The following is an 11,589-nucleotide window of genomic DNA, read 5'->3' as shown; positions in this document are numbered from 1 at the left end:
TTTTCTTCTTTTTTTTTTTTTTTCTCTGCCCTGTTTATCTTTCTATATCTAAAGCTTATATACTTCTCTATCCGGAATCTCTGTCTCATGAGTAGTTCTGTTGTTCAGTATCCATTCTAATGCCTCCGGTGGATCCATCCGGATCCCCATAGATATTTTACCAGGGGCATATCAGTATTGTTCGGAGTTGTCTCAGACGACATATATACATGTGTGACTAGTGTGAGTATTGAGGCTTATAATGAAGTAATTATGAACGGTACCAATTTGAGGGAATTGACACCGTAGGTATTGCCATTCATGCTTGCTTATGCCAATTCTGTCCCTTGAACGATAACCACTCCTACCATTAAAATACTTGTGCCTTCACCCTAAAGCCGATCCCAACGGTCCCATATTCATGCCTTAAAGAATTTAATGGGCTCTTATCCAAGTTCATCAGGTAAAGTGTGATTTGTTCAAGCCGAGGAAAAGAAGCCCGGCCGTGCACCAATCGTGCCAAGTCCAACAGCAGATCAGGATAATGATCCTCGTCAATTTCCAGAACTTCCAGATTTCTAAGGGAGGAGGGAAGTATATCAACGAGCGGCCCTTTGAACTCATGAATTGAATCGGGAGTGGACGGCTGCACGAGGTGAACATATCGCATCCGCAGATCCTCGAGGACAGCAAATTCCTTGAGAGACCCGAACGGTCCAGCATCATCTGCAATATTGCTTGCGCACTCATCCGGAGACCAGTGATCGGCTTCTAGGTGAAGCGTTCTGAGCGTCCTGGTGAACGGAAGAAGAGCACTTCGGAACTCCGGGGCTTTGAACATGTCCTCATCTGGTAATTCCCAGTCGTCTCGGTGACACGAAAGCACAAGGGCAATGCGCTCAAGTCCTGTGCTCGCTGCGAGCCAGTCGAGCATACCGTGGCACCTTCATGCTGCTAAAATTGTAAACTCTCTAACCGGACGTGAAGAATGGCTGATATTAAGAGACATTTTGTCGGAGTCGTCCCGGCGGAACTCGTCGATTGGGCTGCCATAGATCTTTCGAACCGCAGGGAAAAAGAAAAAGGGCGTGAGAAAATCCGAGCTAATCCATTCATTACCACATTGAACATGGACAAAAATTTCTTGTAAATGTGGAAATGGAGGGGTCTGGTGGAAGGGTCGCTAGCGCCGTGCTGCCTTGCGCAAGATGTCTGACATCAATTCAAAGCACCCGTGGCCGAACTCGATTGTTTCTAGATGTGTCAAGCGGACGAGAAGCAAGCCCAACCAAGCCTCTTCGCATGGGACAAGCAGATGTTCTCTCCATTTGGACCTGGATTTTTCTTCCTCTGGTTCGAATCTCTCATCCAGTGCATTGGACAGCTTCGTCGTCGTCCAATCCGTCACCGGGTTCATCTACACAAAGCGTCCAATAAAGCTCCAAACGGCGCACTCGACTAGCCAGCTCAGGGCGTCTCCAGAGACGTATAATTAAACGAAGGAAATGGATAGACCGGCGAGGCCGGATGTGAGAATAAAGTAAAGGTTGAAACACTGTATACAATCGCCGAGAGCACAAGGTCAGCGAACGCAATGTTCTCGTAGGCTACCATCTTTCCTAGGTGTGCGTAGTATTTAAGTATAAGCTAGGATTGGAGAAAACCCCTTGCGTCATTCTAGGTTACAATCGCTGGGAGTGTTAGGCATCAGCTAGAGCAACCTGCAGTTCAACTGAACATTTGCCTATCCAAATATGTCAATAAAACACCAATCTGTGTGTTAATCGAGTGCCCCAAAATCCCCCCGGGCCCTTCTTCCTTTCCACTGAACCCTCACGACACTGCACCGAGTACCCGGACTCAGATAATTCTAGTCATCTTCACCTGTATCCATCTCGTATACATTCTAACATGAATGATGTCAATAAAGAAGTTCTCCAAGCTATTGGAGAAGGGCGTACAATCCGAATCGTTGTTGATATACCTACCAATGTCCTAGACCCTGTGGACTACTTAACTTCGGCGACAAATATCATCAAGCCACTAATGACAGAGTGGGAAAAGGGAAACTTGTCGCGACTACTTGTCGTCGACGTATACCCAAAACACACATATGTTCTGATCGATATCAATAATCGCCGTTACGACTACCATATAGCTCATAAACAAACCTATATTGTCCCTATCTACATTCTCCGCCTGTCCCGGAACAGCAGCAAGTGGATTTTCTTCAGACGCGCGATCGATGACCAACGGACTGCCAAGGACCTTGCAGAGCTGCATTGGTGCAATGGCCAAAATCCGATCCCTTTCCTGGTAGATCATATCAGGGGACCCGTGTATCGGTCGCATAGAACAACCTAAGCGGCCCCATTTGGTCTTTGGATCTATGATCGGACTCAAACCGGTCGACGAACGGAAAATAACTGTCGCATTTTTACGTTAGTGACGGCAAAGGAGCTCAGAATTGATCAAGTATTGGATTAAAAATCAACAAAACACGTATTTCTATGCTCTACCATACTACGTCGCATGAATAATGGCTGGAATAGTGCACATCAAGTAATCCATTTGCAGCTGTTCCTATAATTACGCTAAAGCTGAAAACCTTGTTCTAAATTTTTAAGATATCGGACGGTATCTCGTAGTATTAATTAAACTACTAGAGGCCTAGGCGTCCTCGACTACACACCGCATGTTTAGCTAGGAAATTCTATTGTGATGGTTCATGCCGAACAGTAGTATTACGACGATCACGAACTCCCGAGCAATGATTTGCGGTTGAAATGCCCGTATGCCCTAGAGATCGATCTCTGTTGACCGACACAGCCACATTTCTAATTGGAGAGACAAACCGTCCCCGCACGGTAAACCGTGGTCGGAAGACCTACCGAGGGGGTAGCGGTGAAGTCTGACAACTCGGTGGGCCGAATGGGTCCCGAGAATCCTATTCGGTGCTAGCTTGCATTGACCATCCGAATGAGTGCAAAGAGATCCTTGAGGTTGAACTCCGTAGATAAGCTGGTCAAATACGCATTCCGGGGTGTCTTCCGAGTCGAAAGAAGTGCATAATCGCTGTACTATCATAGGCTATATTCCCTGACCATTATATGAATTGGACCGCTTCAATTGGAGTTAGTATCTAATGCTCACCTGTGCTAGTTGCACCGAGACAAGAAATTTCCTCGCTCCTAACTATACTCCCCAGGCACAAAGTACTGTATACGGAACTCATTCAGAATCAGTAGTATTGTCCCAAGCCTTCAAGACATTCCTACATATATTCGTCGCCAACAGAAAACCCGAGTGCAAAAAACCGCCGAAAAAATTCTGCACTACACTAGTCTAATCTTGGAAGAACAATATAGAATCATATCCAACTGATGCCGAACATCGCCTGATAGTTAACACCCTCACGAGGGGTACCGTGAGGGGTACAATTGACATCTCCAACCTGCTTACCGTCCAGCTACACTCTATTGGGCAAGTTTTGTCTCCTTTATCGCAACTTTTTCATCGAGTATCCACTGTTGATACACGGGAAGTTTTTTGGTGGGCCGCGGTATCACGTAATTTCTACCGTACTTCGTTGATGTGCACGGGCACTTAACGGGATGGAGTCGTGCATTAATGGCTGTATTTACTTATGCTCATGTATTGATTTGCTGGGGATCATTGGCAGGGGGTTGAGTACTGGCTGTAGTATATTGATATTCGTTGTACTATGGTGAGTGCACAACTGTTAGGCTGGGAGAAGATGGATGTTCAAGTTCACTTGGTACTAACTACGATATGGTTATATATAATGGGAACTTGATAAGAAATGCATAGTAGTAATCCTTCAACACTATCCAGTAAGATGATACCCAGCTTCCACATACTATAGACGGACAGACCCGCAACATATAGCTATCAACTGGATAAAGAAAGCTCGGAACTTAGTGACATTAAAATTGAATTGAATCTAGAAGGAAGTCTAATAACCCAACCGATATACATATGTACATATAGCCGACGTGATAAGCGTCAAAATCATGAAATGGAGCACCCCCACACAGTATTCACCTGCATTCAGCCTCATACCGTGACCTGGACCTTAACTGTAAGGAAAAGTAAACCCCCCAACTTACAGTCTGGCAGATCCACTCAACTTGGCGGAGATCAGTCTGCCAATCTCCGGATCAACCTTGTTAAACAGGTCGATGACAGCGGTCCTCAACTCTGTGGGGAGGGCCACGAGAGTTTCCGAGATGTTAGACGCGCACAGTCTCCGTTCGGCATCGTCGAAGACGTTTCTCCACAGAGCTCTCGGCTGCACGAAATCTGCGTCGGTCACAGGGATATTGTTCAATCCTAGAACAGCTCCTTTAAGGAACTCTCCATGGCGCACGTCTTGTGTGGACTGCTGGCTCTGGACTGCAGGCTTAGACGTATTGGGGGTATAGTTCGGGTCTGCGCCGTAGTTGCTGGTCTGGGTCAGACCGTCACGCTCAAATGGAGCATATACAGGGGCCACGGGTCGGTTTGGTGGCAGATGTGTGTAGTTGGCTCCGAGACGGTAGCGTTGGGCGTCAGGGTAGGCGAACATGCGGGCTTGGAGCACTATTAAAGGGTTTATCAGCACTAGATTCGAAATGTGTTTAGCGTAATAAACATGGGGAATCACATACTGGGATCCGGCGTGAAGGTGATACCAGGAACCATGTTGGATGGAGAGAATGCTGCCTGCTCGATTTCGGCGAAGTAGTTGGCAGGCTAGATATGTGTATTAGTATGAAATGCACCTCAGCTCGGGGTCGAAGAAGCCCTTACGTTTCTATTCAGTGTCATCTTGCCAACCGGGATGAGGGGGAAGTCCTTGTGTGGCCAGACCTTGGTGATGTCAAAGGTCATCAGGCCGGCCTTCTCGGCCTCCTCAGGCTTCATAACCTGGATGTAGAGACCCCAGACTGGGTAGTTCTTACGTGCGATCGAATCGAACAATTCCGTGGTATGGTAGTCGGCATTGACACCAGCAAGGCGTGTAGCTTCGTCTTCGGAAATATTTTCCACGCCTTGCTCGGGGCGGAAGTGGAACTTGCAGTAGTTGAAGGACCCATCGGCAGCGACAAGCTTGAAGGTGTGGAGACCGAAACCAGTGATGCGACGGACGGACGAAGGGAGACCGCGGGAGCCGAACAGATGAAGAAGACCGTGAACACTCTCGGGGCTGTTGACGTGGAAGTCCCAGAACTTGTATTGACGTGAGCAATTGCGGAAACCCAAGGAGCAGATGTTGCCCTTACCATTGAGGGATCATGTGCGTTAGTTTGAGGGTGCTTCTTGTGGGAGCGGTTGACAGCTGGGAACTTGACAGGATCCCGGACCCAGAAAACGGGCTGTTATGGTTAGTATGACTGCTGCAATTATCTCATGTGGATGTGGTGATTCATACTGTGTGATTGCCAACAATATCGTGGTTACCCTCCTCAGTGAAGAACTTCACACCGAAGCCACGAACATCGCGAACCGTATCGGCACTGCCCTTCTCACCACCAGTAGTACTGATTCTGCAAAGAACCGGTGTCTTCTTGCCAACTCCGTTGAGGAACTTGGCGCTGGTGAGATGGGAGATGTCATGGGTAACTTCGAACTCTCCCCAAGCACCAGCTGCTTTGGCATGGACAACTCTAAACAGAGTCAGCAAACCAAATAAGCCAGTGGTCATTTGTCTGAGGTTACCTTTCTGGGATCCGTTCACGGTTGAAATGAGCCAGAGTCTCGAGAAGTGTCGTGTCAGCAAGAGTGACCAGACTGCCACCACCGAAAGTTGGGAGAGTCGTGGAGACCGAGGGGTCCGAAATAGGTTGCCCTACAAGTACAGCAGTGAGCCAGGGTTGACTTTATTATGTTTTATCAATGAGATCAATGCTTACCCTCAGCCAAAGTGTACTGATGTGGTGTCTTCTTGATCATATTGATGTGAATTGTATGAATGGAGATGTCTGACGCAATTGCTCCTATTGCTATTTCTGGAGTACAAGTAGAGGAATCTGGGGTTCCCACCGATCCAGGCCCATCTCCCCTATATATATTTTTCTCTTAGCTGTGGACCGACACAGTTTGACATCCATATGCCCCATTGAAGGCTTCCGGCCTATTCTCGGAGGTGGATACTCGGGCCGGTGCTGACGCCTCATTGGGAATGTTCAGGCTTCCTTATCGCTATGAGGTGTAATTCGAGAATTACCAGTGGCACGCAAGTATGTGGATACGAGAAATTTGAAGCTATAGTGGAGCAGCAAAAACCCTCACCATTTCGGTTTCGTGATGGGTTCCCCTCATGAGGGGAAGCCCAGAATGTCGCGTGAGGGGAAGGCCAATATCACGTGCAAGACGAGGGATGGGCGCCACAGTGGCTTTTCTTAGTATGACTATCGGCACTCAAGTCCCGTGTTCCTGTTACTGTGTCCCCTTTAGGAAGTAGTATTTTGGGTCCGATCCATCGCCGAACCATCTCCACCGCCGAGTCTTCTACAGTCCTTCTGGGTCAATCTTAGCTCAGGCTTAGCTTGGCCTTACACTCTCTGAATCCATCATACTCCATGAGCTATTTTTGAAAAAAATTCACAATCCACCACGGAAAGTCGCATCCCCCTCATTAATGACGATGTCGCCGAAAGTCTGGAGCATCGATGTTATGGAGCATGTCAGTATAAAAGAACCATGGATTCCAGCACCAAAGACATCTTCCTATCATCATCACAACAATAACAGTTACTACAATAACAATAACAACAACAAAAACAATCACAATCACAATCTTCTTCCAAATCTTTCAATCCAATCTACAATAGAATCACTATTTCTATTACTTCAACCATCATCATGAGTGCCCAAGTCAACAACAACCAGTACGACTTCATCGTCGTCGGAGGTGGCACCGCTGGCAATGCTATTGCTGGTCGCCTTTCCGAGAACCCCAGTGTTCGCGTTCTCGTCGTCGAAGCTGGTATTGCCAACTCCGGCCAGATCGAGGACATCACCACCCCTTCCAAGGCCTTCGGACTCCGTGGCAGCCAGTATGATTGGGCCTACAAGACTACCATGATCAAGCGTGATGACTACGAGCGTGTTGAAAAGCCTAACACTCGTGGTAAGGCTCTTGGTGGTAGTTCTTGTGCCAACTACTTCACCTGGATCCCCGGATCTAAGGCCACTTTTGATGACTGGTACGAGTTCGGCGGCAGTGACTGGACCTGGGACAACTGTGTGGATTACCTCCGCAAGTGTGCTACCTACCACGATGACGAGGGGCTCTACCCCACCGATCTGAACAAGATCGGTACCGGTGGACCTGTCCAGATCTCCCACGCCGAGCTTGTTCCTGAGCTCGAGACCTTCCGCAATGCTCTCACCACTGCCTGGACCTCCAAGGGCGAGCCGCTTTCCGAGGACATTTACTCCGGTGAAATGCACGGTCTGACCCACTGTGTGGATACGATCTACAAGGGTCAGCGCCAAGGTAGCTGGCTGTACCTCGAGAACAAGCCGAACGTCACTATCCTGTCTCAGGTCCACTCCAAGCGCCTGATCATCGACCGCACCACTCAGACCTGTACTGGTGTGACTGTTGTCGACCCCACCAATGGTGCTGAGCTTAACCTCTATGCTACCCGCGAAGTTATTGTCTCCCAGGGTGTGTTCGAAACCCCCAAGCTCCTGCTTCTGAGTGGTATCGGTCCTGCTGCTGAGCTGAACAAGCACGGCATCGATGTGGTCGTTGACTCTCCCCATGTTGGTAAGAACCTCCTCGACCACCCTATTGTGCCCTTCGTCCTGCGCCTCAAGGACGGTGTTGCCCTTGATGATCACATTCACCGTGCTGGACCCGCCAACGAGGCTGCTGTTGCTGCCTACCGCCGCGACAAGACCGGTCCGGCCGCCTCCGGTTTCCTGGAGCTGGTTGGCTTCCCTCGTATCGATGAGCGCCTGAACCGCTACCCTGCCTACCGTGAGGCTAAGGCTGCCAACGGTGGCCTTGACCCCTTCGGTCCTGCTGGCCAGCCCCACTTCGAACTCGACTTCGTTGGACTCTTCAGCTCTGCATTCCAGTGGCATTACCCTGTGCCCCCCTCTGGTAGCTACATGACCGTCATTGTCGATCTCCTTCGCCCCGTGTCTGAGGGTGGTGAGGTTACCCTGAACAGCACAGACGCTCTTCAGCAGCCCAACATCAACCTTAACTTCTTCGCCAGCGACCTCGACGTCCTGGCCATGCGTGAGGGTGTCAGGTGGACTTACGATGTCCTCACCAAGGGCGAGGGCTTCAAGGATCTCGTCCTCGAGGAGTACCCTTGGAACATGCCCCTCGACTCCGACGAGGCCATGAACAAGGCTGTCTTGGACCGCAGTCAGACTGGATTCCGTAAGTATTCACTTTCTAGCATAATTTGAGATGCAATCACTAACACCGTTGTAGACCCTTGTGGTACCGCCCGTCTTGGAAAGAACGTCCAACAGGGTGTCGTTGACAGCAAGTTGCGCGTCCATGGCATTAAGAACCTCCGCGTTGCTGATGCCTCGATCATGCCTGTCATCCCTGACTGCCGTATCCAGAACTCGGTCTACATGATCGGTGAAAAGGTGAGAACATGGAGTCCCTTCAAATTTCTGAAGGACATTATAACTAATATCGATCGTTTCACAGGGTGCCGATATCATCAAGGCCCAGTACAGGGAATTGTATGAGCAGAAGAACATTCCCTACTTCTCCAGCAAGCTGTGAGCGTCTCTCCGTGAGACGTGGATGCTGAGAAGCGGTCTTACCGCGCTACATTCCTATAGACAGATTGACGGTGTTTATTGCTTTGCTTTTTAGAATTAGACTCTAGCTCTCTAATGTCCTGTTATGTATTTACGTCAATATAACTGTATAGAAAACCAAATTATTCCTCTCACTGGTAACCATATAATATAAAGCTATAGCAACCACTCTTATGACAGACGGGCCTTTCACCAACAAGCAATAACCAGATCAGAATTTCTGAGTATTGTTGGGCACCTAAGTCGTTGGATTGTTCAATGTCCTAGACAAGACGAATACTAGAAAGGTCCGCGTCAATTTGTTCAACAGCCTCCCCATTCATGGCTCCATGCACGTATGCCTCTCCAATCAAAGTAAATGTTCCCTGCTCAACTGGTCTCAGAACGAGTGCAGCACCAGCACCAGGTACAACCCAAACCTCATCTCCATCGAGCATCGACGCAGGACCAAGCCCGAGATACCGCTTCTCGGTTACAAACAGACGCCGTCTACCATGCTTACTCCTGAGTGCCTCGTGGTACTCGATACCATCGCCAGGAAGTACACTGCTCTCCTCCCATGTCTGCCATTTCGTGCTGCGGTAAGATCCCTCAACCTCATCAATGGTCGGCGTCCAGGGGTCCTCCTCCACCACGCCGAGAAAATGGAGTTTGTAAAGAAGATGAGTGAGAGTCTGGAGGTCAGGGCTGCTGAGGTTTGTGTCCGGGTCTCCAAAGGTCCGTTGAATTTCTTCGAGCGAGAGATTCGAAATCGGCGGATTTGACAGAATCTGTCGGATATGGTATAGAGCCGCCTCCAGCACCACCACATTTGGATCTTGCTCAGCAGCTCTGGCGGTTTCCTCTGCCTTAACACAGGCAAGTCTGCACAGCATGCTTCGGAAAAGGGCCCCGTACGCTGCAGGAGCCGGGAAAGAGCCGTCTTTCTTCTGGTCCGCGCATAATGTGCGCCACAGTGCTTCGGTCCTGGGCTGCCCGTTGTGATAAGGGTGTGGGAGGAGCAAGGCGAGCTCCAACCAGCGTGCGTCGAAGAACATGGCCATCTGTTTGGGCCCCGAAGTGGTGTTTCCCTTTTGCAGGACGGTGTCGATTTTCAGTCCGGATACTGCGAGGACGTTCCAAGGGCCGGGTTGGATAGCCTGCTGAGGCAGGTTTCCAGCCGCCTTGTAGTTCGCGCACATCATGTTACAAAACGGAACACTGTAATCGGGAACCCACGACGGGAGGTCGGAGATGTTGTGGAGCGAACGATCGAGGACCGCTGAAAGCATGCGCAGATCACCGGCATCCTTCATCACTTGTTTTGTGGCGTCTGCGTAAACTTGCGCGGCGGATTTCGAATAGTCTGGCTTCCAGGGGACAGTTCCTGCTTTGGCTAGAAGCCCGTAAAGACCAAATACCTTGTCTCTTGCGTCAGTGGCCCGGAAGGTCCAGGTTTCAAAGAGAAGGTTTTCTAAAGAGAGGGCTTTAGGCATAGAAGCTTGGTCGCCCTTCTGGAGACGGTCTTTCCACTGCGTCAGATGCACAATTTCGCTCTCTATGGCCACCACGGGACTGTTGATGTCGATAAACTCCGTTGAAGTAATTCTCCCCAACACGAGCTGCCGGAAGTAGATTTGCTGCGCAACTGTGCAGAATGCTCGCCAAGGAACCTCGAACCTACCACAATATCCCAGGCATGTGTCGGAGAGAATGTTCTCTTGTATCACCCAGAGTCTTCTTAGGTATGGCCGTAGAAAAAGCGTAGCAACAGCCGTCCACTCTGCTAGCGAAACATACGGAATATCAGCTGTGGCATATACCTCCTTGGACTGATGCTTGTAGGGAATAATATCATTGGCATGAATGAAATCCCCTTGAGCGGAATACAGTTTGCGAATCGTCTCGACAGCCATCTCGGTATAAGCGTCTTCTAGCCCAAGCCATATAAGAGTGTAAGAGGCACATTCATAGATCTGGTCCATGATTGACACCTGTGAACCTCTCTCTTCGAGATTGCTCTGGTCAATACAGATCTGGTCGACCCAACACCACATCTGAGGGCCCTCGGGCCACGATGTGACAGAACAATCCACTTTATCTCTTTTCTCGGCCTCTTCGAGGCATTTGATAACTTCTTCCACCCTGCTTTCCCGAGCATGATCGAGAGACTGGTTCTTATTCTCATCAACAATGTTGGGATCGGCACCGGCAGCGAGCAAGAGCTCCACGAAATCAAGCTTCCCAAGCCTCGCGGCATAGGACAGCGGAGTTCGACCATATTCGTCTTGAACATCTACATCAACCCCAGCAGAGATCAGCTCCTCGACGAACTCTATCTTGTTCGTCATGCAGGCTGAATGAATACTCGCGCGAAGTTGGTTGTTGGGATTTCTCTGGTTGCACCGCTTTGCCCAGGCGTCCTTCGGCACAGTAACGAGGATGTCATATGCGCTTCGACTGACATATAAAAGTTTCCCGTTTGCCACTATAGGCTCTCGATAGTCAGGCGGGTACTTTTGGGAATAAGCCGCATGAGTTGCTTGAACGTGGGGTAACTCAGTGTGTGGGTTTCCCCAGGTGTAGGAGACGGCGTGATACCAAGGAGAGTCTTTCAGATCAATGGTCTTGATTCGCACATGGACTGCCCCGTCTTGGTCTTTGCCCTCCACCTTTATGAGTCTGATAGACGTGGGGGTGGGCAAGGGCTCATATTCATACAAATCTCTGGGCTTCTCTTGGGTGGATAGGGTAGAGCTACTTTGATTCTTTGTCTCCACCATTTTCTCCAGTATATCCCACTTAAGTCGGAGCCTTGGGTTTTAG

General features: G+C 49.5%; 4 protein-coding genes across 4 annotated transcripts; 1 reads left to right on the top strand and 3 right to left on the bottom strand.

Annotated features, from left to right (window-relative positions):
* Window positions 1-349: 349 nt before the first annotated feature.
* ANOM_010148 (uncharacterized protein) lies at window positions 350-913 on the bottom strand (the record flags this gene model as incomplete). Its single annotated transcript, XM_015555404.1, has 1 exon — window positions 350-913. One exon carries the CDS (start codon window positions 911-913, stop codon window positions 350-352), a length of 564 nt encoding a protein of 187 aa, XP_015403030.1.
* Window positions 914-4,105: 3,192 nt separating this feature from the next.
* On the bottom strand, window positions 4,106-5,934 carry ANOM_010147 (catalase; the record flags this gene model as incomplete). The annotated part of the gene is made up of 7 exons (XM_015555403.1): window positions 4,106-4,581; window positions 4,650-4,734; window positions 4,792-5,211; window positions 5,265-5,357; window positions 5,414-5,648; window positions 5,701-5,830; window positions 5,895-5,934. 7 exons carry the CDS (start codon window positions 5,932-5,934, stop codon window positions 4,106-4,108), a joined length of 1,479 nt encoding a protein of 492 aa, XP_015403023.1.
* Window positions 5,935-6,846: 912 nt separating this feature from the next.
* ANOM_010146 (GMC family oxidoreductase) lies at window positions 6,847-8,746 on the top strand (the record flags this gene model as incomplete). Its single annotated transcript, XM_015555402.1, has 3 exons — window positions 6,847-8,386; window positions 8,441-8,604; window positions 8,669-8,746. The coding sequence occupies 3 exons, from the start codon at window positions 6,847-6,849 to the stop codon at window positions 8,744-8,746; spliced, it is 1,782 nt and encodes a 593-aa protein (XP_015403024.1).
* A 301-nt stretch (window positions 8,747-9,047) lies between these two features.
* On the bottom strand, window positions 9,048-11,546 carry ANOM_010145 (Ankyrin and HET domain protein; the record flags this gene model as incomplete). Its single annotated transcript, XM_015555401.1, has 1 exon — window positions 9,048-11,546. One exon carries the CDS (start codon window positions 11,544-11,546, stop codon window positions 9,048-9,050), a length of 2,499 nt encoding a protein of 832 aa, XP_015403025.1.
* Between the last annotated feature and the right edge of the window lie 43 nt (window positions 11,547-11,589).

The sequence above is a fragment of the Aspergillus nomiae genome (genome assembly GCF_001204775.2).
Source record: "Aspergillus nomiae NRRL 13137 chromosome Unknown contig00377, whole genome shotgun sequence".
Classification (NCBI taxonomy): domain Eukaryota; kingdom Fungi; phylum Ascomycota; class Eurotiomycetes; order Eurotiales; family Aspergillaceae; genus Aspergillus; species Aspergillus nomiae.
Note: the sequence above shows the minus strand (reverse complement) of the source record. Positions and strands in the feature narration are given on the sequence as shown.